Below are 26,743 nucleotides of genomic sequence, written 5' to 3'. Positions count from 1 at the left end.
TCCCCGCCCTCAATCCCTCAGGGATGCTGGTGGCGTCTCCGTCCCAACTCGTTCCCAGCCGCCGCCTTAGTCCTGCTGGGCCGCGCTGCCTCCTGCTCGCTCTCTGCACCTTCTGCCCCGCGCTCCTAGCACTTGTGAGCCTGAAACTTAAAATGTGGCGAATCCCCGTTGGGACTGTTGTTCAAATCGTCCTCCAGCGCCCGCACTGGTTCAGAACAGCACCGGTCCATACACACTTAACTGACTAACAACAACGACCCTGAGAGCCAAGCGGCCTGGGTTCGCGCCCACCCTCCTGCCGCCCGGCGGTGGGCAGCCCCGAGTCCAGGGCGGCCGCGTGTCTCAAGGCGCATTGTCCAAGCGCCCCAGCCCACTCCTGGGCCCCCTACATCCATCGTCACTGGTGAAGTGCAGAAAGTTCCAGAACCACGCTTTAGTTCCGGAACCTTCGATCGCGGCTCTATCACTTATGTCCGTCGGGCCTCAGTTTCCTCATCTGTAACAGGGGGTACTAATGCCATCGGCCACGGGACTGAGAGGAGGAACCGGACCGGCGTACCCCGCGCAGGGGCGGCTACCAGGCGCCGGATTCCCACCGACCGCAGCCGCCCCCTGGGCAGTGGTCCGCGGTGGCGCCTCCATCCCCGCCCGCCCGCGCACCTACTACGCGCCCGCCGGCCCCGCCCCCCGAGGCCCCGCCCCCACCCCCCGCCCCCGGCGCCGCAGCCAATGAGCGCGCGGCCCCGCATCCGGGCTCCCGGCCGGCCGCCACCTCCCGCGCACACACGGCCATGGCGGAGGTGAGTGAGCGGGCCGGGGGAGCCGGCGTCCGCCCCGCCCGCGCCCCCGCCCGCCCGGCCGTGTCGGCCCGCGATGTGGCGGCGGGAGAGGCCGGGCCGGCGCCGCGCCGGGGGAGCTGAGGCGCGGGCTCCGCGGCGGCCCCCGGCCCTCCCGCCGCCACATCGCGGGCCGCGGCGCGCATGCGCGGGCGGACGGGCGCGGGCGGGGGCCTGGGGGCGGGCGGGGTGAGGGCGCCCCGACCCCGGCCCCGGCGCCGGCCACCCGGTCCCGCAACTTCGCCCGGCGCCTCTCCGGCCGGCCGCCCCTCCTCCGGCCCCCCGGTGGACCCCGCGGCCCGCGCGCGCCCCGTGCAGCGGGGTCGGCCCCCGGCGGATTCGAACTCGGACCCGGCGGCGCGGGGCTCTGGGCCCGGGGAGGCGGACCGGCCTTCGCGGCGCTGGAAGTGACTTCTCCGTCTGCGATCGCGCCCAAGGCCCCTTACCCGAAACCCCGGGGCCGCTGAGTTCTGGGAGTCGGAGTTTTCCCAGCGGAGGACCCGCGGGTTTGGGGCTACGATGCCCGATCCCACGCGCCCGGGACCGTCCGGGGCAGACAGGCGCCGAGTAGCTTCACGCCAGGTCCGGCCGGGGGGTGAAAGTTTTCACTTCGAGGGCTTTCTGACTTTGGGACGTTGGATCAGAGCGCGGACCTGCTTTCACCTCCAGGGCCCAGTGGGGGTGAGGCAGGCGATGCACGTGCCAGGGGCTCTGTGAACCGGCTCTTAGTGCCCACCGTTCAGTCTGGGGTCGCCAAACCGGTCCCCGGGCTCAGTGAGTGATCCTCGTCCAGTGGGTGAGGCCCCTGAGGCCACAGGAGAAGGTCCCCACCCAGGGAGGCGCAGCAGGTTCCCGCGATATTTGGCCTCGTCGCGGGCTGCGTCCAGAGTTTGGGCCTGAGCATAGCATGGGTAGGTGTGTGCAGGGCGGCCCTGCCCCTCTCTCCCACCAGTCACCTCCTTGGGGGCAGCAGCGGGCCCTGCACGGGCGCCACAGGGGGTGTGGGCCCCTGGGTGCGAGGCCAGACCTCACCAGCCAGTTCCCGCCTTACGCTGGGTGGCTGGATCCAGAGGCTTCTCCTAGAGTTGGCCCTGCTCTTTTAGGGGACATTGAGGGAAACTGAGGCTTCAGTGGTGGTTGGCTTCGGGGGTGGGAGGCAGGACCCAGGTCTCCTGATGGCCCAGCAGGGCGTGACGGTCAGTGTGTGTGTCAGTGTGTGCTCCTGGCTCAGGGCACAGGTGCCTTCTTGGGCGCTTGGTGGCCTCTGGGCAGCACTCAGCCTGGCAGGGAGCTGTGTGTCACAGATGGACGGGTGGACGCCTCACCCAGCCTCCCTGAGGGCTGCCAGGCTTGTCTGTTGACCCTGTCTTGCGTGGCGCTGAGCCCCTAGAACCCCCGCGGCAGCCAGGCACGGGGTGCCCTGGTCACCCCTGTTGAGGGTTTGGGGTTGGGTCCTGGGAGTAAATCCAGTTGATTTCCTGAGAGAGAGCCTGTGGGCCACGCTCCCTTCGAGGCCCCGAGGGTCTCACGGGGAGCAGAGACCTGGCCATGCCTGTCCTAAGGGCTCTGAGAGGCTGGTCAGTGACGGACCAACGCGTGCGCAGAGGCCAGATGCGAGGCCGCCGCCAGCCTCTGCCCGCAGACCTGTTGCGGCTCTGGAGCCATCACTCTGCGTGACCTTGGGCAGGTCGCTGGACGTTTCCGAGCGTGGTGTCCTCGTCTCTGAATAGGAAGAGCTGCGAGGCTTCGTGAAATCTTGGTTGTGACTTCACGGAGAAGCTGAGCCTTGTAAGATCGCTGATGACCAGCGGGCTCAGCTTAAAGGGCGCTTCTAAGCTGGCATTGCGCGTTCGGTGTCATCTGCGTGCTGTTTGTCGTCGCCAAAATAGCCATCAGCACCCGAGAGAAGACGGACGCCAGGTCAGTCTTTGGAAAAGCTGGGCACTCTGTCTGTCTGCTCAGAAGACGTGGCTCTCCGCTGTCCTTAGGATAAAGCGCATCTCCTTGCCGTGACCCCCTGCCGGTGGTGTGGTCCCGAGGGTCTCCCCCTGCCCGCCCCAGCCCCCCGGGCCCCTGCTGCTTCCTGGTGCCCTCTGCACCCTTGGGGGGACTGGGCTGCTCCCCATCTCACCTTGTCCGCTCAGTACCGTCCGTGTCCACTTGTTGTTGTCTGCGTCCCCAGCCAGACTGGTGACTCGTGTGGGTGGAGACAGGCGGAACCTGTTTCTCGATTGACCTGCCGCCTCGCCTGGCCCAGAGCAGGTTCGCGGTCGACGTTAGTCGCGTGGAGGAGGGAAGTGCTGGGCCGTCCAGCAGGGCCACGCGCCTCAGCTGGGTGTGGCGGAGATGCCGCTGCATCGGGAGTCACTGTGAAACTCGGCGTCTTGAAACAGCAGCCGTTTCTTTCTTCTCTGCTGGTTCTTGGGTTGACTGTGCTCAGCCGGGCAGTTTTCTCTTGGGGTCCTCATGTGGTCACCTAGTGGCAGGGGCTGGGGCCACCGGGGAGAAGCGCCTCCTGGCCCAGGTGTGGCTGTTGATGCTGGCTGGGACACCTGCACAGGCTTCTCCCTGTGGCTTGGGCTTCCTCGCAGCATGGCAGCTGGGTTCCGGGAGTGACAGTCCCAGCAGACCCCAGGGGGATGCTGAGCTGCACTTTGTGACAGCCCTGGGCATCACGTGGAGTCCCTCCCACTAGTCACAGGTCCAGCTGGATGCCAGGGAGGGGGTGCAGGACCCCGCCTCTTGAAAGTAGGCCTGTCTGCTCACCCAGAGCCTGGGGTTGGGTTATGGGTGCGGGCATCTGGACAGTGGAACTGCCTGGCGTCCTTAGGGGCTGAGCTCGGGAGGCTGGTGGGCAGGAGTCCGACGCTGCCCCCGGGTGAGGACTCCTGCCTCTGTGTTCATCTGGGGGCGACCTCTGCGCCTGAGAGGTGAGGCCCACCCGAGATAGGACGGGCAGCTCCCACTGAGGAGCTTGCTGCCGCCGCCACTCGCAAGGCCTGACTGGACCCCAAGCCTGGGCCTGTCTGCTGGGACCTGGTCTCCAGAACATTGCTTTCTTTCCTTTGACTCCTGCCCTGACTCGTCTTCCCAGGATGCCCTCAGCCAGCTCCCCATTTCTCCTTTGTCCCCTCTGCACAACGGAGGGCTCTGACTGATGGAAACATCTGAGTGTTCTGAACAAGTGGAAGGAGAACCCCTGGGAAGCCCACGCTGAGAGTGGGCTCGCTCCTGGAAGTCAATGTTCGGGCTGGGGAGGGGGAATCTGTGAAGTCTGTTCCCGGGTCGGTGTTGAGGAACTCAGAGTCGCCTGGAAATGAACTTGGGGGTCCTAGGCCCCGTGGGAGCAGGCTGCTCGGAGCCTCCTGGGAGATGCTGCCCTGTCGCTGCCCTTTGTGCCGTACCCCGCTGCTCTCCGCTCATCTGCACACCTCCTGTTCAGACAGCAGGGCAGGCGAGGGCCCCAGCCAGAGACCCTGCCAGGCCGCAGACCGCCTCCCCAAGGCCGCGCTGACAGACAAGCTCCCGAGTCTGGCTCGCTTGGTTTCCCCACGGATTGCAGGAGACGGAAAGCCGGTTGGGGTGGGAGAGGGAGCCCAGAGAGGGTCCTGGAGGGCCACGCGATTTCAGAGGAGTTTTGGGGCACTGGCCCTGGGGCCGCACTCGTGGTGGCTCTGCAGGGCTGCCTGCGTGCTGATGGCAGCCTCCTGTTTCCTGGAAGGAGGTAAGGGCACCTCTGCTGGGCCACGGGCTGACCCCAAGCACGGGGCGCGAGATGCTCCACGGCCACCAGGTGCCCTGCACTCCTTGCCCGCTTCCAGGCCCTGCTGCCCCGGCCCCACCTGGCTGCTGGCCCCTTTTCTGTCTCTGCGTTCCTAGCCTCCTGCCTCACGGGGCTCAGCTGCCTAAAGCTGTGGGGTGGTGACACTCCCCACTTGGCGAGGCCACCCACCCAGTGCCTCCTCCCCCGTCAGGCTTGGTCCTCGTCTCTCCACCTGGTCCTTGCCAGCCTCCGCCCGCGCACTGCAGTGCCCAGGTTCAGCTTCGCCTCCCAGCTCTCTGGCAGCTTTGCTTTCTGTGCGTGTACTTTCACTTATGCTCCACGTGGGCTCATGGGCTGTGAAGGGTTTTGGAGCCACAGAGCCTGAGTTTGCGTCTATAGTTGTGCTGCTTACTTGCTGTGTGAGCTTGGGTGAGTGACTTGACTTCTCTGAGGTTCGATTCCCTTGTTCCTCTTATGAAGAAAATGATTATACAACCTTTTGAGGTTTTCCTGAGGACCCAGTGAGGAAGAACTTTACTTTCTAAATTTTTAAACTTTATTGTATTAAATAGTCTAATTTGTTTTTTGGGAAACAGCTTTACTGAGGTATCATTCACATAGCGTACGATTCTGTCATTTTAATGTGTACAATTCAATGGTTTTTACTATATTCACAGAGTGTACCCCCATCACCAGTCAATTTCAGAACATTCACTGCCCCAAAAGAAACCTTGCATCCTTAGTCATCACCCCCCCCCCCACCCCGCCCCCAGCCCCTGGCCCCCACGAGCCTGCTCTCTGTCTGTGGATCTGCCTGTTCTGGACGTTTCACGTCAATGGCATCACACACTGTGTGTCCTTCTGTGTCTGTTTCTTTCCCTGAGCGTCATGTGTTCAGGTCCGTCCACGTGTAGCTGTGTCCGTGCCCCGCTCCTTTTCATGCTGTCAGTCCGTGTCTTGGTTCGTCTTTTCGCAGCTGGTGGACGTGAGGGTTCTTCCCACCTTGGCTTTGGCGAGTGATCCTGCTGTGAACCCTCGTGTGCAGCTTTCAGTGTGGACGTGTGTGTTCTTCCCTCCGAGTGTTGGAGGGGAGGAGAAGCTCGCTTTTCCCTCTTCCCTCCTGGGTTCTCTGGCTCTGGCCCTGTGGTTTAGACGGACGAAAGACAGATTCACGAGTGCGAAACACGCTGAGTTTATGAGCTCAGCGATGAGTAAGCCGAAGGGCAGGTGGAACTGGGGCTTCTCCAGAGTCCTGATAAGAGGGTGCTAGGCCTGCAGAGGAGGACGCGGCAGAGGATGAGGGCCGAGTTTCCAGGAGGCGGGCGTGGGCAGGTCGGCATGGGGGCTGGCTAGCAGGGCCTGTTTGTGCCGGCTGGTCCCCGGGGTGAGGTGGTGCCGCTTTCCTCTGTGGGAACGGGGCCCCCTCGTGAGTTTGCGGTTGGCTTTCATGCGGATGGGGGCCCAGGGGGCTCATCCAGTGTCTGCTTTTCTCAGATGCCTTCGGCTCAAAACAGTGCTTGTGCTGGAGCGGCGTATTTTGGGGTGGCTTACTCTGGGCCCCTTCGGTGTCTGCCGAGGAGGGAAATTGCTGGGTGGGACGGGAATGCTGCGTGTGGCTTTTGGAGGAATTGCTGGACCATTTTCCACAGTGGCTGCTCCATTGTACGTGCCCGGGGCGCCCGCGTCTGCCCAGCCCTTGCTATGGGCTGCTCCATTGTACGTGCCTCCCGGGGCGCCCGCGTCTGCCCAGCCCTTGCTATGGGCTGCTCCATTGTACGTGCCTCCCGGGGCGCCCGCGTCTGCCCAGCCCTTGCTATGGGCTGCTCCATTGTACGTGCCTCCCGGGGCGCCCGCGTCTGCCCAGCCCTTGCTGTGGGCTGCTCCATTGTACGTGCCCGGGGCGCCCGCGTCTGCCCAGCCCTTGCTATGGTCTGGGAGGCCGTTCTGTGAGGGTGAAGTGCCGTCTCCTTGTGCCTCCTGGACGTTGAGCAGTTTATCACATGCTGTGTTTGTGCGTCTCTTTGGAGGAATGTCTATTCAGATGCTTTGCCCGTTTTTACGTTGGGTTACCTTTTTATCAGTGAGTTGTAAGAGCTCTTTCTTCTAAGGAGGAGACCCTTTCCAGCCCTGTGATTTGCAAATGTCTTCTTCCATTCTGTGAGTTGTCTTTTCACTTTCTTGATAGTGTTCTTTCAAAACTGTTTTATTTTGCTGAAGTGTAGTTTATCTATATTTTATTGCTATGTTTTTGGTGTCTAATCTAGGAAACTTGCCTCGTCCACCGTAACAAAGATCTATTGCTGTGTTTTTTTCTAAGAGATTTATAGTTTTATAGCTTTAGCTCTTATGTGTCAGGTCTTTGGTCCGTTTTGGGTTGATTTTAGCATATGGTGTGAGGTAGGTCTCCAGTTCTCCCAGCACCACTCGTTGAAAAGATGGGTCATTCCCCACTGGGTTGTCTGTCACCTTTGTTGAAATTCACTAGACTGTAAAGGTGTGGGTTTTTCCCCTGGACTTTCAGTTCTGTTCTTTGCTGTAAATGTTTAGCTTTATGTCAGTGCCACACTGTTTGGATTACTGTGGCTTTGCAGTAGTTTTTTTCTTCCCTAAAGCCCCAGTGCGTGGTTGCATATGCCACTTGTGAGTCCTGCCAGTCCCGCGTGAGCCCCCGCCCCAGCAGGCTGCTGACGGACGAGTGGTCTGGTTCCACGACCAGGCAGCGCACTCGGGCCACCGAAGCGGTGAGAGCGCCGAACCTTAACCACTAGGCCGTCAGGGCTGGCTCTGTGGTAATTTCGAGGTCTGGTGGTGGTCTTCTGTGTTTCTGCGTGGTTTTGGTGGTTCTCAGTGCCTTGAGTTTCCCTGGGATTTGTGGAAACGGTTTGTCAGTTTCTGCGTAGAAGCCGACCGGGCTTCTGAGGGGCGTGCGTTGAGTCTGTGGATTGCTGGGGAGTGTTGACGTCTTTCTGCCGTCTTCTCAGCTCTCATTGTAGGATGTCTTTCCATTTACTTAGGTCTTTAATTTCTTTCAACATGTTTTGTATCTTTCAGAGTGTAAGTTTTGAACTTTTGCTGAATTTATTCCTAAGTACTTTATTCTTTTTGATGCTGTTGTAAATGGATGTGTGTATGTTTCATAATCTCCTTCCTGGATTGTTCCTTCTTGGTGCGTGAGAGTAAAATTGATTTTTATGTGTTGATATTGTGTCCTGCAGCCTTGCTGGGCTCATTTATTCGTTCAGATGGCTTTTAGTGGGTTCTTTGCTGTCTTCTATGCCAGGATCATCTCATCTGGAGAAAGAGGCCACTTTACTCCTCCTTTCCCTGTTTGTGTTCCTGTTGCTTCCCTTCCCGCCCTGACTGGAGCCCCCAGGACTGTGCCGAGGAGAGATGGTGAGAGGGGCGTCGCTGTCCTGTTCTGCTCTGGGGAACGTCCAGCCCCTCCCCGTAGGGACCGCGTTGGCTTGGGTTTGGGGACATGCCCTCTGTCTGTGAGGAAGTTCCCTCCAGTCCTTAGTTTATGGGGTGTTTTTGTCTTGAAAGGGGGCTGGTTTTGATAAGTGCTTTTTCCTCATTTACAGAGATGACCGTGTGGTTTTGTTTGTCACTCTGTTGATGTGATGTGTCACCTTGACTGCAGGATGTTAGATGGGCTTGCGTCCCTACAGTGGGTCCCTGCAGTGCATCCCTGGTGGCTGCAGTGTCCCGTCTTCTCCGTGCGGCGCTGGACTCAGTTTGCTAGTGTTCTGCTGAGGAGGCTGTGCTTAGGTTTGTGGGAGACATCAGTCTAGTATCTTTATCTTATAAACTTTTGAACATCGTGATAATGGGAGCAGGTATAATGCTTTGTTTGCCTTTTTGAAAAATTCGAGGTATGTTTATATAGCACAAAATATACCCATTTGAGGTGTTTAATTCAGTGGTTTTTAGCATGTTTACAAAGTTTTGAAACTATTACCACTATCTGGTTGTAGAACATTCCATCCCCAGAAGCAGCCCTGTCCCCGTCAGCATCACCCCTCGTCCCCTTCCCGGCCCCTGCACCCCCGAGCGCGCTCTCTGTCTGTGGATCTGCCTGTTCTGGACGTTTCCCGTCAATGGGGTCACACCCCGCGTGTCCTTCTGTGTCTGCTTCTCTCCCTGAGCGTCGTGTGTTCAGCTCCGTCCACGTGCAGCCGTGTCAGGGCCTCACTCCTCTTCATGGCTGCGTCGTGCTCCAGCGTGTGGGTGGACATGTGTGTGGCTCTGTCACCCGTTGATGGGCGTTGGGTGTTTCCACCTTTGGCCGTTGTGAATCGTGCTGCTGTGGACGTGCGTGTTCAGTGTGGACGTATGTTTTCGGTTCTCTCAGGTATATGCCTTGGAGTAGAATTAATTGCTGGATCATTTGGTAGCTCTGTGGTTACTTTTGGAGGGATCACCAGATTCCTCCAGGATCTGTTTGCCTTTTGAAGACTAAGTTCCTAGAGGCCGGGACCCTGTTAAGTGGCTGTGGTGTCAGGCATGGCTGTCGGTGAATGCTGGTTGGGCGTGTGCCGGAGAGCTGTGTGTGGGCCTGGGGCCCTCTGTCCCGGGCCAGCGAGAACCGCGGCTGGTCGCCGGCTGTGCCAGCTCGTCACAGTCCCCCTGGGTCCCCCACCTGGAGATGAGGGCACGCGGTTCCAGAGCTGCGCGTGAGCCACGTCGCTGCACCCTCAGTCCGCGTTCCCCCAGGGTGCCTTCTCTCCACGCATTTGCTCCAGAATGCTTAGATTTAGGAGCAGAAGAGGAGTTGCTCAGTGACCGCATGCTGGTCACACTCGATGACCCCTCTATAGCCCTTGGGGGCAGCTCATGATACCCCATTTCCTGAGGTCACTCTGGAGCCAGGCTATGACCCGTGCTTGGTGGTAGGCGCCCTGCTGTGGTGTCCACAGCGGGTTCTGAGCTCTCTCCTCTGTTCCTCCACAGGCCTCCTCGCTGGAGAGGCAGAGCCCTCGTGTGGCCTCCTGCCTCGCTCACAGCCTGTGTCCTGGGGAGCCGGGCTTGCAGACAACAGCAGGTACCTTTCTCAGACCTGCTTCCTCCTGCCCAGGCCCGCAGGCTGCTGCGGTTGTAAGAGACAGAATCTCACTTGGCCTGGTGGCACCAGAGATGGCGCACTGGCCCCCAGAATCCAGGGACGGCATGCAGGCAGAGCCCAGGGCCAGGGCGTGCGGGCAGAGTCCAGGCAGAGTCTAGGGCCGGGGTGTGTGGGCAGAGTCCAGGGCCGGGGTGTGCGCAGGGCCGGGGCGTGCGGGCAGAGTCCAGGCAGAGTCTAGGGCTGGGGTGTTTGGGCAAAGTCCAGGGACCGAGCGTGCGGGCAGAGTCCAGGGCCAGGGTGTGTGAGCGCAGTGGCTGGGACTTGTCTCCCTGTTCTCCAGCAGGCCTGGTAGGCACCTGCACTGAGACTGAGGGCTGGGGTGGCTCTGAGGGAGGTGGCCTGGGTCTCAGTGGGCCCCATCCTTGGCTGCCCTGCCGTTCCTGGGCTGGCTGCCTGCAGCTGCCCCTCCCCTGCCCTGTGCCTTAGACCCACGGGAGGTCCAGCCTTGGCCTTCATGGCTCTCGCCTGGGGTGGTTTGAGCCCCGATGGTTTCCTTTTTTGTTGTTTCTTTTAAAATTCGAGTTACTGAAGACCGCTTGAGAGAGTCGTGAACATATCCTGGTTCTGTTGGGAGAACCCCAAATCTAGCAGCATCTCCTGCCCACTGGGCTGTGCCCGGGGCTGAGGAGGGGCTGACACTAGTCAGGCTGACTGCATGCCGCCTGTTGGCGTCCCTTGTGCTGTGCCTGTCCCTGCAGGGACTCTCAGGGGTGTGCAGCACCCACTGCCTCGCCCAGCCCTGCAGGCACCAGGGGCCAGGCGTGGAGCCGGCTGTCTCGGGCCTCGTGCTCTTTCCACCCCGCTGGACTGGTGCTCACCTCTGTAGTCCACTCGCTGTCTCCCAAAACCCTGCAGGCGTCTGTGGGCAGGGATCCCAAGCATCCCAGCAGACACATCCCCAACCCTTCCCAGCACCCGTGTGCCTCAGCCAGGTGTGCTCTTCCGTCAGTCACTGCCAGGAGTGCCCGTGTGGTGGATGGAGCATGCTGGCCACTCTTCATGCACGGACCACTGCATGCTTGTGCGCACATGGTCTCGTGCACACACACAAGCCTCACACGCACACACGTGCATGCACACACGGCCTCACACATGCACACAGCCAGACAGTCCCATATACAAGTGTACAAACAGCCTCATGTGCTTGCATGGCCGCACACATGTGCATAATACACATGTGTACACACACGCACAGGCATGCAGGCACACACAGCCACACACATGTATGCCTGTACAGCCTCTCGCACATGTATGCATGTACACCTGTGCACACTTGGCCACACAGTGGGGGCTTCGTCCCTGGTGACAGCTGGCCCACCATGGCTTCCTCTGCCCCAGCCGTCCTCAGTCTCCGCACGGTGTTTGGGCTGCAGCTAAGGTGCTCACACAGGCTGGGGTCTCCTCCGCAGTGGTGTCCATGGGCTCTGCAGACCATCAGTTCAGCCTCGCAGAGATCCTGTCCCAGAACTACGGCCTCCAGGAGGAGTGCACAGAGGCCGCGAGCGACCCAGAGAAGCCGGAGGAGGAGCTGGAGAAGGACTTCATCTCCCAGGTATCTAACCCTGGTGGGCGGAGCCATCCTGGCAAGTTCATGGTTTCTTCATTTGGCCAGATTTGTCTCTGGGCGAGTCAGATTCCACAGTGACAGGTGCTGCCTGCACGTGTCGCAGAGCCCAGCACTGTGCTTGGAGCTGAGGCCACGGGTGACGGGCCAGACCTGGTCCTGGGCCTTCTCAGGGCGTGGGGGCTCCAGACCAGTTGGGGCTAGATGTTAAACCACTGGTCTCAAGCTTTGCGGCCTCAGCACCCTCTTCATGCTCTTGAAGATTGTTGAAGGTCTCAAGAAGCTTTGTTTACGTAGGTTATATAGTGAACCCATTGTGAATAGAAATAAGATATTTATATGAAAATGAAAAAATAACTTTTCCAAAAAAAGAAGGACGAGTGGAATCGTTTTATGTTTTGTAAACGTCTGAATGCAGAAGCGGATTCGAGAGCCCCGCTGCCGTCCTTGGAGGCAGCTGTCAGTGTGTTGCGGGGTTCTTGTGGTTGAAGCACAAGTCCCGCCTCACGGGGCTGTTCTTGGAGAAGGAAGGGCTTAGCCGCCTGCAGAGAGTTGTGGCTGTTCTTTGATGCTGCACTGCTACTCGGCAGGTGGGTGTTTGTGGAGGGTCGGTGCAGGGCGGCTTCTGCGGCCGTGTCCAGTAAGCTGTCTATGCTTTCTGGCTTGTTCGCATCCGCTGGTCCTGAGCTGGGAGTGCGGTCCCCTTCCGCACCCGTGAGATGTGTGCAGAGCTGGCTCCCTCAGCCGGGGGCCTTCCAGTGTCGATGGAGGTCACAGTATAACATCTGAAAGACACGTTTACTGAGACCACGAACAACAGAAATGTATTTTCTCCCAGTTCTGGGGCTGGAAGTCGCAGATCAGGGTCCACAGGGATGTTCTGGTGAGGGCCGCCTTCCGGGCTTACGGCGGCGTCTCCTCGCCATGTCCTCACGTGGAGGAGTGAGTGAGCTCTCTGGTGTCCCTTCTTGTCAGGACGCTGATCCTGTGGGACCACGGCCCCGTCCTCAGGCCCCGGTTAACTTTGGCTGTTTCCACAAAGGCCTCGTCTCCAAGTACAGTCCTTCCACAGTGGACTTCCGGGGGTCACAGATGTTCAGTCCTTCCCAGCGTCAACATGGGTCTCAGCAGACGTCTTCGGAGTATCAGAGTTTTTTTAAGGAGTAATCACAGCCCGTTTATTTCGCTTAGTGCCGATTTGGTCTCATAACCAAAAACTCTCGTCTTCAAAAAGGAAAAAAAATTTAAAGAAGTTCAGCTTGAATTTACAACTTCTCAAAAGTAACCAAAGAGAGCATTAGCTGTTGTTTTTCTTCAGGTCTAACTTTTGAAACCGGGTAAGAAGGAGGAGGCATGTGACGTCCGAGGCGAAGGCAGAAGCGCTCGCCGTCTTGTTGCCTCCAGAGGGTGTTGGGAGTTTATCAGTTTCATGCTGTCAGCTCCAGGTTTTACAAAATTAAATTTTTTGCCCCAAAGCTGGAGCTGTGCTCTGGACGCAAGCCCAGTTAGTTGTTTCTTTTGAAGTAACTGCCCACGTGGTCCACGTCCGAGGCCCGTCGCTTGGTGCCTGGCCGAGTGACTGGGTGTCTGTGGCCGCTCTGCAGATGAGGCTGTGGCCGCGCTCCCCTCGCGGCTCCGCTTGGCGCACGGCGCCTCCTGGACCAGCGCCTCGCCGTGGGTGCTTCCTGCTGCCTCACGCAGAAAGCTGAAGCGGCGTCTGCTCGGGGAGATGCAGCAGCATATATCAGTTCATGCAGCACGTTCTCGAGTGAATTGACGCCTGTGAAACCGCGAGTTGCTGTGGCGAGGAGCAGCCTGAGGACGCGCACGCGGCGCTTCTGCTTCGACTGGCCCTCGGTTCTGTCCTGTCAGCGCAGGCGCCAGTGCGGCGGGAGACAGAAGTAGCGTGGCGTCACTATGAAAGTTGCCCCGCCGCGAGTGCCCTGAGCTCTCCCGGGCACCCAGGGGGTCTTTGGGTCACTGTTAGCGTCCAGCGGATGCATATTGGAGAGCGTGTAGGGGTGCTGAGCATGCTCCATCGGGGTCCTGTGAGCAGGGAGCTTGGTGTGGAGGGAGGGGTAGGGATGCTGCCTGAGTGGAGGCCGGTGAATGGACTGGTGGTCTGCGCATGGCCTTGAAGCCCCCAGGAGAGAGCAGGCAGGAGTGGGGGCGGCAGGTGCTGGCATCAGAGGAATGGGAGGGAATGCCAGGGAGCTGGAAGTGGACAGTGACCACGGGGTCAGGCTGGAGCGTGGCTGGTGGCCCTGGGGTAGAGGCCGCGGTGCCCCTGACGGTGACAGGCTCGCTCACCAGTGAGGGCCGGCAGTGTCTCCATCGCGGGATGAAATGGCGTCTCTTGAAGGCTCTTTGAAACCAGAGGTGCTTGCAGGATGTGATTGGATCCCTTTTCTGCCTTTATCATTTTGGTCACATTTTTCCTTCTGATTTGTGATGTTGCGAGTTGTGGTGGTAGATGTCCAGATACCAGGCATCCGTCCTGGAGTGAACTCAGCACAGGCTGGGCAGGGAAGCATTGCTGGACTGTGTGGTGTCGGCTGGGAGGCTGGTCCAGGCTCCACCCTTCAAGGGCTGAGGACCTTGAGCCAGTGACTGACCTCTCTGGGCTCAGGGGTCTCCTGTGTGCCTCGTTGAGGCTTCTGAGGGGTCCCTGGAGGGAGGACTGGGCCCGAGGTCTGCTGGCGAGAGTGGCTGGAGCATGATGAAGGCACTGGTGGTGGTAGCTGATGGGTTCAGGAAGGAGGAGGAGTGAGAGCACCCGGCAGCCCTCCTCACGGAGCCCTGTCCCCAGACCAGCACCCCTCATGGAGCTCTGTCCCCCAAGAACAGACCCCTCACAGAGCCCTGTCCCCCAAGAACAGCCCCCTCACGGAGCCCTGTCCCCCAAGAACAGCCCCCTCACGGAGCCCTGTCCCCCAAGAACAGCCCCCTCACGGAGCTCTGTCCCCAGACCAGCACCCCTCACGGAGCCCTGTCCCCCAAGAACAGCCCCCTCACGGAGCCCTGTCCCCCAAGAACAGCCCCCTCACGGAGCCCTGTCCCCAGACCAGCACCCCTCACGGAGCCCTGTCCCCCAAGAACAGACCCCTCACGGAGCCCTGTCCCCCAAGAACAGACCCCTCACGGAGCCCTGTCCCCAGACCAGCACCCCTCACGGAGCCCTGTCCCCAGACCAGCACCCCTCACAGAGCCCTGTCCCCCAAGAACAGCCCCCTCATGGAGCCCTGTCCCCCAAGAACAGACCCCTCACGGAGCCCTGTCCCCAGACCAGCACCCCTCACGGAGCCCTGTCCCCCAAGAACAGACCCCTCATGGAGCCCTGTCCCCCAAGAACAGCCCCCTCACGGAGCCCTGTCCCCAGACCAGCACCCCTCACGGAGCCCTGTCCCCCAAGAACAGCCCTCTCACGGAGCCCTGTCCCCCAAGAACAGACCCCTCACGGAGCCCTGTCCCCCAAGAACAGCCCCCTCACGGAGCCCTGTCCCCAGACCAGCACCCCTCACAGAGCCCTGTCCCCCAAGAACAGCCCCCTCATGGAGCCCTGTCCCCCAAGAACAGACCCCTCACGGAGCCCTGTCCCCAGACCAGCACCCCTCACGGAGCCCTGTCCCCCAAGAACAGACCCCTCACGGAGCCCTGTCCCCAGACCAGCACCCCTCATGGAGCTCTGTCCCCCAAGAACAGCCCCCTCACGGAGCCCTGTCCCCCAAGAACAGACCCCTCACGGAGCCCTGTCCCCGCAGAGCAGTGACATGCCGCTGGACGAGCTGCTCGCCCTCTATGGTTACGAGGCGTCAGACCCCATCTCGGAGCAGGAGAGCGAGGGCAGCGACGCCACAGCCCACCTCCCGGACATGACCCTGGACAAGGTGAGGGGTCCCTCCCGAGACCGGCGAGGGGATCCTGGAGGACAGGACTGGTGGGAGTGCCGTCTGTGGTGTGAGGCCGCGGCTGCCTCGTAGCGCCTGTTCCCACTCCTGGAGTCACAGGCGGTGCGGCAGGCCCTGGCCACCCACCCGGGGAGGGTGGGACTGAGACCCTGACCCCCGACCGGAGCTGGGGCAGAGTGGAGAGCTGCCCAGGGCAACACTGCTGGCGAGGAGACGGACCTGTGAGCCGGTTCCCTGTCGGCCCTCCGGTCCTGGTCGCTGTTGGGAGGGGGCCTTGCGCCAAAGCTGCACACTGCGCACCCGGCAGAGGAGGCGGCCACGGGGGCTCCACCTGTCCTGGCACAGGCGCTGTCCCTCCGTGGAGCGCAGTGGTGTGGACTGAGGTGGCCATGGTCAATGTGCGGCCTGGTCTCTGCATCCCTAGAGTGGGTAGGACAGCCCTGCCCGAGCCCTCAGCACTCTGAGGGAGGCCCTGAGCGTCTGTGCCGTCACCGTGATGGTTATTGTGTGCTCTAAACGTGTCTTTTCTTCTCTTGTTAAAAGGAACAGATAGCGAAGGATTTGCTTTCAGGGGAAGAAGAGGAAGAGACGCAGTCTTCAGCTGATGACCTCACTCCATCAGTGACCTCCCACGATGCCTCCGACCTTTTCCCTGACCAGAGTGGGTGTAGGTGTCCTGTGTGCTCCTTCGCTTGGGCCGCCCAGCAGGCCTCTAGTGGTGCCCACCGCGGCTGGGGGAGGACTCCTGCACGGGTGTCGGGTGCCCCTGGGCGTGCCTTGCTCCATCTGAGCTCTGTTGGGGTTCCCGTCTCCCCTGCCCTGCCTGTGATCTGAGACTGGGGGGCTTTGGTTTGCCCGAGGGGGGAATGTGTTGGTTCCTGTAGCTGAAAGTCGGTCAGACCCGGGGCAGCGTCCTGAGACCATCCTCCTCGGCTCTGCGGCCTCTGCGGCCTGGCAGCGGGAGGGCCTGGAGGCTCGGGCCAGCGGTTTAGTGACTGAGGCAGAAGGAGACCTCTGAGTCCCTGCTCCTGTGTCCATCTTGCACCCGTCGTCTGGCCAGGGCTTGGGTCATGCCACTTCTCAGGAAGGGTATAGCGTTGGGGTCAGGTGGGTGGAGAGTGGGCTGGAGACCCAGGGGGTCCACTGGCCTGGAGGGCCTCCTGGTGCCCAGACAGGCCTCACCTGCTCCGTCTTCCCCAAAGCTGGCTTCCTGGCTGCTGCAGACAAAGAGCCTGGCTCCTCCACCTCGTCCGACGCCGAGGAGGACCCTCTTCCTGCCAACAAATGTAAGAAGGTGCGTGGCTCTGACCCCCAGTGCCCTCAACGTGGGCCTCCGCCCCATCCTGTGGCAGGGTGAGTGCACTGCTCTCGAGAGGTGGGCTGGGCTTGGGCTCGACCTCGGTATTGGCCCCTGTAGTCCGCGCTGTTGCTGGCCCGGTCGTGTGTCCCCAGGCGCCATCCTGGGGGCTCTGGGCCAGGTGCCAGGACACCTGGGTCCTCAGGCCCCACCCCCCCTGCCACGTGACTGGCTGTACCAGACAGATGGACACATGGATGGAGATACAGTCACTCACAGGCCCACACACACCAAGGCCTCTGACCCCCCCGTCCTTAAGACCACTGGGCTCTCTCTGTGGATGGAGTTCACAGGCTGCCCCCACACTGTGCTCAGACAGCGGCCGGCGGCCTCTCAGCGCTTGCAGCTGGGCCCCGGTCGACACTGACTCCTGGCCTGTGCCTTTGCAGGAGATCATGGTTGGGCCTCAGTTCCAAGCCGACCTCAGCAGCCTGCACTTGAACCGCCACGGAGAGAAGAGTGAGTGGGGCCCGGGGGATGGGGAGCAGGAGAGATGAAAACCCCACTCCCGTGGGAAGGGCCTTGCTGCACGTCCAGCCAGAGCCAGTTTCTAGATCCTCGGAGGGGATCCCAAGGGCCCAGCCCAGGTCAGGTGCCCGCCTGTGCTTCCCTGAGCTCGCAGGGCACCCAGTGGGCCGAGGCTGGTGTGGGAGGAAGTGGGGAAACTCGTGCCCTTCTTGCCTGTGGACCCAGTGGTGCCCCTCCCTGCTCACTGTCCCTCAGCTCGGTGGTCTGCTCCCGCCACCCTGTGCAGCTGTCACTCCTCCCCTCTCCTTGGCTCTGGCGCCCCTCTCCGGCTCCCTCCCTCCGTCCCTCCCAGGGCTGCTGCCTTCTCTCTGGGGTGCTCGCTCTTCCCCACTTGGCCCACCGGTCGCTCCTTTATCTGGTTCAGGGCTGGTCCCAGACGTCCTCCGGAGACCTGTGTCCTCTGCCCTGCTCTGTTCTTTAGGGCACTCCGTCCTGGACTCGATGTCTGTCTGTCAGTCCCGCCAGAATGCATAGCGGGCCTCTGTTCTTTGAGATGGGAGTTGTTGCCTCCATTTACAGGTGAAGAGAATGGGATGTGAGGTCACCTGCCTCAGAGCCCCTGCAGGTCCTGGGCTGGCACTCCTGGCTCAGGGGGTTTTCCAGGATGGTTCAGCAGCTGGATCAGGGGTGGGATGGGACAAGGGAGTCAGGGACCCTCAGAGAGAGTCAGGCCCCCTGGGGCCAGAGATGGACGTGGGCTGGGGGATGTGCTTGCTCGGTTGTAGGCAGTTTGGGGAAAGGATGGGAGGCAAGAAGTTCAGCTAAGCTGGGTCACAGGACAGGGGACATGAATCTCTGAGTGTGACGACACACAGGGCCCTCCCCGAGTCAGAGGCGCCGGTGCACACGCCTGGGCTGCAGCCTCAGGGGCCCACGCCTGTGCGGTCCGTGATGCCGTGGGGAGGGGAGCTGGTCTCCGTGCCCCTCCTGAGAGATGAGGTGTGTCACGTGGCAGTGTGTCCTGTGTGTCGTTGTGTCCTGTTCCCTCGTGTAGATGTGCCACGTTGGCTCGTCCCTTCTGCTGAGTCGATGGGACGGTGGCTTGCAGTCGTGGTTGTGAACGTCCTTGTCTGTCTCAGTGGACACACGCACTGGTTCCTGGAGGGACGGCTGGGAGTGGGGGTCAGGCCTGTGCAGGTCCGTAGACGCTGCTGGGTGATCCCACCAGTGGAGTGTGGGAGCTCTGGCTGCTCTTCATCCTCCTCAGCGTGTGATGCGTCTGTCCTGGTGACTTTAGCCCTTAGTGGGTGTGGAGTGGTGTCTGTTGTGGCTCAACTTGGCGTTTCTGTGATAGTCATGTGTTGACTGGCTGCTGGACGGGTCTGGTGACGTGCCTGCCCAGGCATCTTCTTGTTGTCCCAGTGTGTCTCTCCTGCTGACCTGTGGGAGTCCTTTCTGTGTCTGGTCCGGGTCCTTTGTGGGCTCCGTGCGCGGCCGATGCTCGCTCCCCATCTGTGTGTCTGACGTCATCGAGTCCAGCTTGTCAGTCTTCATTCCCGCTGCTCGTTGAGGACTTCTTGCAGGTCTCAGAGACACTGTCCCTTGTGTCCTTGCTGCCCTGATGCTCTGCTCTGACCTGAGTTGATTTTATTGTGTGGTTGGAGGTATGCGTCAGGGTTCGTGTCTTTCCCCATGTGGACTGCCGGTGCCTCAGCGCTGTGTGTGGAGAAGCCCATTCTCCCCACTGATTCATGGTGGTGCTTTGTCAGAAATCGTGTGTCGGGAACACCTGCGGCTGCCTGAGCCTCTGTCAGCTCTGGTCATTGTCACACTGCCTTATAGTTGCAGCTGTGCGGTACGTCCGAGATGGTGCAAGTGCTCCAACTTGGTTCCTGTCCTGTGTGTCCGTAGAAGTGTTGAAGTTCGCTTGTCGGTTGCCTTGGAAGTGCCTGCAGGGTTTTGATTAGAGTTGCATCGAATCTTTGGATTGATTTGGGGAGAATCGGTATGTTAACGGTGTGGACACTTCCAGTCTGTGGATTGGTGTGTTGACTTGCGTGGATTGTATAGATGCTTCCGTCTTCCAGTGGAGCCGCCTCGTAGGGTTTCCAGTGTGGCAGCCTCATGCGTGCTGGATTACACCTGTTGGTGCTGTTATGAAAAATATGTTTTAAAATTTCATTTTTTACTCGATTCTTGCTGGTAGAAATGTCATTTATTATTTTAATTGATTTCGTACACAGTGACTTTGGTAAATTCAATTATTGGTTTTAATATTTGTGAGTTCTTTTGTATTTTTATGTACGCAGTCGTGTCATTTGTGAAGGATAGCTTTACTTTCTTTGTAATCTTTGTGTCCTTCCTTCCTTTCTCCTGCCCTGTTGTCCTGGCTAGACCCGCAGTACAGAAGTGCAAGAAGTGGTGATCAAGGGTGTCTTTGTCTTGTTCCAAAACTCGGGGAGAACGTTCAGTTCTTCCCCATTGTGAACGGGTTGTAAGAGTTTTGTGGATGGCCTTTATCAGATGAGGAGGTTCCCTCTGTGCTTAGTGGCTGACAGTTTTTGCCATGAATGAGTGTTGAATTTTGTCAAATACTTTTTCTGCGTCTATTGAGATGGTTATTTTTTCTTTCAGTCTGCTAATATAGCTCATTATATTGATGGGTTTTAGGCATTAAAACCAGCCTTGCTTTCTGGAATGGACGCCACCAGGTCATGAAATACGCTCTGTGCCGTGGGAGTGCAGCCAGCCCTCACCGTTTGTGGGTTCTGTGGATTTGTAGCTCCACAGTGAGAACCTGTGGCACTCTCACGGTCGTTGGCAGACACGCACGTGTGCAGAGCAGTGACGAGGCTGAGTCGCCCACTGCGCACGTTCCCAGCTGGGGTCAAACAAGTAGACGCTCTGCCTTTTCAGCTCTCAGGCTGTAAACGTGTGTTTTTTTTTAATATTTCATGCCTTTTTTCACATTTTTGTATTGTTTGTGGCTGATCTTCCTCTTTAAAATGGCCCCCAGGTGTACTGCTGAGGTGCTGTCCGTGTTCCTGAGTGTGAGAAGGCTGCCGTGTGCCTTTGGAGGAGATGGTGTGTGAGATGTGCTCCATCAGGTGTGAGTTATAGCTGATGTGAGTTACAGTAGGTGTGAGCTACAGCAGGTGTGTGCTACAGCAGGTGTGAGCTACAGCAGGTGTGAGTGAGGTACAGCAGGTGTGAGCTACAGCAGGTGTGAGGTACAGCAGGTGTGAGCTACAGCAGGTGTGAGGTACAGCAGGTGTGAGGTACAGCAGGTGTGAGCTACAGCAGGTGTGAGGTACAGCAGGTGTGAGCTACAGCAGGTGTGAGGTACAGCTGGTGTGAGCTACAGTATTGCTGGCTGTGAGCTCTTGTCCATGAGTCAACGATGTGCATGAAACAAGATGTCTGTAAACAGAGACCCACGTGAGGAAGGCTGTGTGTGGTCGGCTGATGCACGTGCTCTGGCCTGAGGCTCTCAGGAACCTGCTTCTGTGTTTCCTCCAGGACAGTGTGACCCTGCCCCTTGACCTTTGACCCTTGAGGGTTCGCAGGGACTTCACAGAGCGTTGCCACAGCGAATAGCAAGGATGCACATGTAGCAGTCTTCCTTCCTTCATGTGAGTCGCTGATGTGTAGGATTTGGGCGTGTATGTCTGTGGAGACACCGCCTATCATTTTACTTCGTTTTTGTCCTTCTCGGGCCTCGGGATCAGGGTTCTGCTGCTCCCGTGAAGTGTGTTGGGGAGTGCTTTTTTCTGCCTTCTGGAGGAACGTGTGTAAGATCGTTACTGTTTCCTCTTTAGATGTTGGGAAGCTTCTTCAGTGAAGCTGTCTGGACTTGGGGTTTAGTTTTGTTTTCGTGGAAGGTTTTTAATTCAGTTTGTTTGGCATATGCAGTTCTATTTAGTTTCTGTTTGTTTTGATAAGTGGTGTTTTTGAGGAGTTTATCACATTTGCCTAAATTGTTAACTTTGTTGGCAGGAAGTTCACAACATGCTCCTCGTGCCTTCTAACTGTGCGTGGCATCGCCGTGGTGGCCCCTTCGAGTCCCGATGCTGGTAGTTTGCCTTTTCCCCCTCCTTCCGTTGGTTTGTCCCGTTAGGGGTTTATTAATGATATTACCCTTGACTGGGAGCCACCTTTGGTTGAATGATTTTTCTCTGTTGACTGATTTCTATTTAATTTTCACCTTTATCTTTCTTTCTTTCCTTCTGTTTTATTTCATTTTGATTTGTGATTCTCCAGCTCATTGCAACGTCTTCTCTGACCCGTGGTGATTCAGAAGCGTTCTGTTTAATTTCCAGGTGTTGGGGATTTTCCAGTCGTCCTCTGTTACTGGTGTTTTGTTGAATTCCACTGTGGTCAGAACACACTCTGATTTCATCTGTGGAACTTAGTTGAGCCCTGCTTGTCGCCCGTATGCAGTCTGTGTTGGTAAATGCTCTGTGTGCTGTTGCTAGTTTAGTGTTTGCGTGGTTTATTTTTTCTGCCTTTTCGTGTTCTTCTGTTTTGGGTGTATTTTCGGTAAATGGCACACTTTTGCACCTAATTTTTTATCCAGTCAGATAGTCTTTTTGTCTTCTTCTTCTTCTTCTTTGTTTTTTTGCTAAGGAAGATTAGCCCTGATCTAACGTCTGTCAGCAATCTTCCTCTTTTTGCTGAGGAAGACTGGCCCTGAGCGAGCATCTGTGCCTCTATGTTATATGTGGGACACGTGCCACAGTGTGGCTTTGTAAGCGGTGCGTGGGCCTGTGCTCGGGATCTGAACTGGCGAACCCCGGACTGCCGAAGCAGGGTGTGTGAACTTCACTGCTACACCACCAGGCCGGCCCCTAGTCTTTTGTGTTTTGATCGAGCATTTAGTCCACGCATGTCTTGGACTGCTTGCTTTTCATGTGATTGTGGAAACAGCTGGGTTCGAGTCTGCTTTCTCGCTGTTCTCACCTGTTCCCTCTCTTCTCTGTTCCTCTGCTTTTGCTTGTTTTCTTTTTGATTCATCGAATAGTCTTATTCTGTTTTTTCCTTCTCTTTGAGCTCATAATGAAGTTTTAATTTTCATGTTACTTTTTAGCAATTACGCTGGTTTTCTTTCAATAAGCACGGTGTGCGTCCCCTTCAGTTCAAGAACCCTGAACCGTGTAACTCGCCCCTCCCGCCTCTGCCCGTCACTCCTGGCGCCTCACACATCACAGCGCACGGCGCGTGGGGTAGGCAGGGAGCGTTCTTTGTGTTTATCCTCAGCTCCCTTCACGGGCTGGTCGCTCCTCCAGCTTCCGTTGGGGATCATGTCCTTGAGCCTGAAGAGTTCCTTTTTGATGTTCCTCGTGCCGGCCTGACGGTGATGAATTCCTGCAGGTCTTGTTTGTCCGGAAAGTCTTAACTTTGCTTTAATGTTGCGGACAGTGTCTTCACGGTGTAGGTTTCTAGATTCTTTCAGCACTTGGACGGTTTCCTTCTGGTGTCTTTGGCGCCCGTTGTTGCTGTGAAAATTCAGGTGTCAGTCTTAGGGTTTCCTTTGAAATCACCGTTTGCTTTTTCCCTGTATGCTTGTAACACTTTTCTTTTCTCTCGTAGCATTTTGATGATGATATGCGTAGGTGTGGTTTTCTCTGTATTTATCCTGAATTTCCTGGACCTGTGGGTTGATGTCATTCATTGGTTTTGGAGAATTCTTGACCATTCTTTCTTCGGACTTGCCTGGGCCTCATTCTCTGCCCGCTTCCTTTGGGACTCACGTCCACGTTTCTCAGGCACTCGACTCTTTTTTTTTTTTTTAAATAATTTGATATATTTTTTATCAGGGTGGCAGTTTAACGTTATGAATATTACTTCACTCTTGTATAACATGTGAAGTTTCTCATGACCTACCACGTTCAAATGTTTCACCTTGGTTTCAGCATTATACATGGACAAAATTAAAAATTGTTTACCCCTAAATTCTTTTTATCAATTGTTCATGAAATTACATCTTTAGAATGCTGCGTATGTCAGAGTCATTTTAAAATTGCTAGAAGTAAAAATTACCACGATAATAAAGGACCAAGTAAATGCATTCTAACATCTGAGGAAATATTATTTAGCTATTAAAATTTATGTTTGCAAAGAATTTTGATCTTATGAAAGTAGGATACCAAAATGTCTGTCAGGGCTCGACTCGTAAACGTCTCCTCAGCTGTCTTCTCCCCAAGCTTCGGTGTGATTTCCTCTTGTGGTTGTTGAAGTCTCTGATTTCACTCGGCACCCCTTCCGCTCTGTCCAGGCTGTAGTGAAAGCTCTCTAGGGGGCTCGTAAGTCCACGTGTCGTGTTCTCCAGTCCTAGGACATCCCTGTGATTCTTTTGTGTGGATTTCAGTTCTTGGCTGAAGTTCTCCAGCCTTCCGTCTGTTTTGTCCTTTTCCTAACACGTTAGTCATAGTTATTTTAAAGTCAAGTCTCTGCTCTGATGCCCCGCTCTCTGTGGTCCTCCTCCCGTGTTCCAGGCCAGGTAGACACAGTGCTGAGGGCGCAGGGGGTGCCGTTTCACTCCGGAGAGGGGCCTGCTCTCCTTCCGGCTGACCACCCCGGTCCCGTCTGGGACTTGGCGTCGACTGTGGAGATGGGGGAGCTGGCCGCACGCCCCACAGGGGCTGTGGGCACTGGGAGAGGCTGCTGCTCCTGTGGTCACGGCCATCCCAGGAGTTGTGGGCTCCCGGTCAGTTCCCCAATAGGAGAGAGATTGCAACATGGGGCCATTTTCCTGAGTGTGTTTTTCACTTTTCGGCCATCACGCTGGGTTTCTTGTTCATTTGTTTTGTTTAGTTTTGGGTCCCTGTGACTCTTCCTGCGTAAGTGAGAGGTGCTGCCACTCGGGCCTTCCCAGACCTGCCCCTGCACTCTCTCTTCTGCCTCTTCCCCACCATGTCCCTCCCCCCGCTGGAGGCTGCCCCTGAAAGCTGACCATGGCCAAAGTCCACTTCTCAGCCTCCCTTCTGCGTCTGCCCCCACTCCCTGCGGTGGCAGGACCTGCCTCCCCTCCGCAAAGCACCCTCACGTGGCTGTGTGAGGCCGCGCTTGGAGCAGGCATGGCAACAGTAGGAGCTCTTGCCTGAACCAGACTCCTGGGACCTGGTCTCACTGCCGTTATCAAGTCTGGGCTCCCCGTGCTGCTCCCTTAGGCCTCTGCTCTCCATTGCTCGCCTCACTCAAGCCGGTTCACCTCTCTGAACTTGTTACCTACAACCCTCTCCCCAGTGGCCACGCTCAGAAGTCTAGGCTACTTGCTGCTTCCTCCAGGAGGCTGCCTTGATTCCCTGGCGGGTCAGTGCCCCACTGACTTCCCCTGGCTTCTTGCCTGTGACATTACCCCACCACCCTGGGCCTAGTGACCTCCTGGCCTCCGTCTGGGTTCCCAGAGCCAGCCCTGGAGGGACACAGAGGGGATGGGCCCAGGCCACAAGAACCGGGACCAACAAATTAGCATCTGTCCTCTGGAGGTGTTGGACAGCCTGCCCTGGAGGGTGCTTTCAAAGAAACAGGAGGGAACTTGTGCTTCGGGAGGTGTGGGTGGGGCCTGCGTGCCTGCGACGTGACCCTGCTCTTCTGCACAGTCTATGAGAATGAAGACCAGCTGCTCTGGGACCCCAATGTCCTCCCCGAGAGAGAGGTGGAGGAGTTCCTGTACCGGGCGGTGAAACGGAGGTGGCACGAGATGGCGGGGTCTCAGCTCCCGGAGGGAGAAGCCGTGAAAGACAGCGAGCAGGTGGGGCTGCCATGTTGGGGGTGCTGGGGTCTTGGCACTGTACTGCTCTGAGCCAGAGGTTGACACCTCACACGCTTCCAGGGACCAGGCAGGGGCAGGATTGGGGGTTGTCAGGCAGGAGCGGTGTGGAGAGTGAAGAGGCCACAGTGGGTGGAGGGGCAGGGGACCTGCCATGAGGCTCCAGCCCAGTCGGGGCTAATGTGGTCGTGTAGCAGCCCATGTGAAGGAAGCCACTGTCACTGGGGAAATGATGGTGATAGGGTCCTGCTTCTCATGACGTGTAAACACCCCCAGTATCCTGGCCCTGATGGTGGTGTGAACACCCCGATATCCCTGCTTAGATGGTGTGGACACTCCTGATATCCCCACCCTGATGGTGGTGTGGACACCCCCGATATCCCTGCCCTGATGGTGGTGTAAACACCCCTGATATCCCTGCCCTGATGGTGGTGTGGACACCCCTGATATCCCTGCCCTGATGGTGGTGTGGACACCCCCGATATCCCTGCCCTGATGGTGGTGTGGACACCCCTGATATCCCTGCCCTGATGGTGGTGTGGACACCCCCGATATCCCTGCCCTGATGGTGGTGTAAACACCCCTGATATCCCTGCCCTGATGGTGGTGTGGACACCCCTGATATCCCTGCCCTGATGGTGGTGTGGACACCCCCGATATCCCTGCCCTGATGGTGGTGTAAACACCCCTGATATCCCTGCCCTGATGGTGGTGTGGACACTCCCGATATCCCTGCCCTGATGGTGGTGTGGACACCCCTGATATCCCTGCCCTGATGGTGGTTTAACTGCCCCCTGCTCTTGCTCCTGGACTGAGCTGGTGGGAAGAGTCAGTGTGGCTTCCCCGCAGGCACTGTATGAGCTGGTGAAATGCAATTTTAACATCGAGGAGGCCCTACGGAGGCTGCGGTTCAATGTGAAGGTGATCCGAGGTGAGCACGTGGTCTGGCTCCCCCCCTTCCTTCTGCCCTGTCCTGGGCACTGCTGACGCCACTGCCCTTCCTCCTGATGCAGATGGGTTCTGTGCGTGGAGCGAGGAGGAGTGCAGGAACTTTGAGCACGGCTTCCGAGTGCACGGGAAGAACTTCCACCTGATCCAGGCCAACAAGGTGAGGACAGTGCCGCCCGTTCCCGCTGGGCCCCACCAGGGACTCCTTGGGGCTGGGGGTACTTGGGAGCCCAGGCTCACATCCCCTCTCCCTGCTGTGGGAGGTTGGACTCGCCTCGCCAGGCTCGCGGTAGGCTCGTCAGAGATGGGGCCCAAGCCCTAGCTCCTGCCTCGGGCTTGTCCCAGGCCTGTTGACGTCTAATTCTAGTGTGCTCTGCTGATGGCTGCTTGCCTACTTACTGGTCCCCTGAAGAACGCTCTGCTTTCAGGAATTAATTTGCCGGAAAGTGAATTTTAGTAGTCAGTGCCTGTTTTTGTGATCGCCCTTGTGGTCGTTGGCAATGCCTTGCCGTCTCCTTGGAGCAGAGCCTGTTGGATCCCTGTCCAGTGCTGATCCCACAACCCTGACCAGCAGCATGGACTCCAGCCTCAGTCTGTTGCCGGGAGACCTCGGGTGTCCTAGTTCTTAAACCGAGGACACGGATCCTTCTGCCACGGATGGCAATGCTCGTGACCAGAGGGGCGTTAGAGCGCCAGGTCCCCCTCCTCCTCAGACCTCAGTCCCCCTCCTCCTTAGACCTCAGTCCCCCTCCTCCCTACACCTCAGTCCCCCTCCTCCCTAGACCTCAGTCCCCCTCATCCCTAGACCTCAGTCCCCCTCCTCCTCAGACCTCAGTCCCCCGTCCTCCTCAGACCTCAGTCCCCCTCCTCCCTAGACCTCAGTCCCCCTCCTCCTTAGACCTCAGTCCCCCTCCTCCTCAGACCTCAGTCCCCCTCCTCCCTAGACCTCAGTCCCCCTCCTCCTTAGAGCTCAGCCCCCCTCCTCCGTAGACCTCAGTCCCCCGTC

The 26,743-nt window shown here is 58.1% G+C and overlaps 1 protein-coding gene across 7 annotated transcripts in view; it reads left to right on the top strand.

Annotated features, from left to right (window-relative positions):
* Window positions 1-713: 713 nt before the first annotated feature.
* MIER2 (MIER family member 2) overlaps window positions 714-26,743 on the top strand; it is a 31,825-nt gene continuing 5,795 nt past the window's right edge. Inside the window, exons 1-10 of one of the 7 annotated variants that reach the window (XM_070622180.1) lie at window positions 714-800; window positions 9,550-9,640; window positions 11,131-11,273; window positions 15,052-15,172; window positions 15,737-15,860; window positions 16,396-16,487; window positions 16,940-17,009; window positions 24,620-24,771; window positions 25,639-25,720; window positions 25,803-25,897. In XM_070622180.1, the coding sequence (XP_070478281.1) occupies window positions 730-800; window positions 9,550-9,640; window positions 11,131-11,273; window positions 15,052-15,172; window positions 15,737-15,860; window positions 16,396-16,487; window positions 16,940-17,009; window positions 24,620-24,771; window positions 25,639-25,720; window positions 25,803-25,897 (1,041 nt within the window). In that variant the 5' untranslated portion in view covers window positions 714-729. Of the gene's footprint in view, window positions 801-1,254; window positions 1,518-1,657; window positions 1,748-2,544; window positions 2,757-9,549; window positions 9,641-11,130; window positions 11,274-15,046; window positions 15,173-15,736; window positions 15,861-16,395; window positions 16,488-16,939; window positions 17,010-24,619; window positions 24,772-25,638; window positions 25,721-25,802; window positions 25,898-26,743 lie in introns of those variants that run through there. The other 6 variants (XM_070622182.1, XM_070622181.1, XM_070622184.1 and 3 more) reach the window with 6 other exon arrangements.

The sequence above is a fragment of the Equus przewalskii genome, chromosome 6, assembly GCF_037783145.1.
Source record: "Equus przewalskii isolate Varuska chromosome 6, EquPr2, whole genome shotgun sequence".
Classification (NCBI taxonomy): domain Eukaryota; kingdom Metazoa; phylum Chordata; class Mammalia; order Perissodactyla; family Equidae; genus Equus; species Equus przewalskii.
Note: the sequence above shows the minus strand (reverse complement) of the source record. Positions and strands in the feature narration are given on the sequence as shown.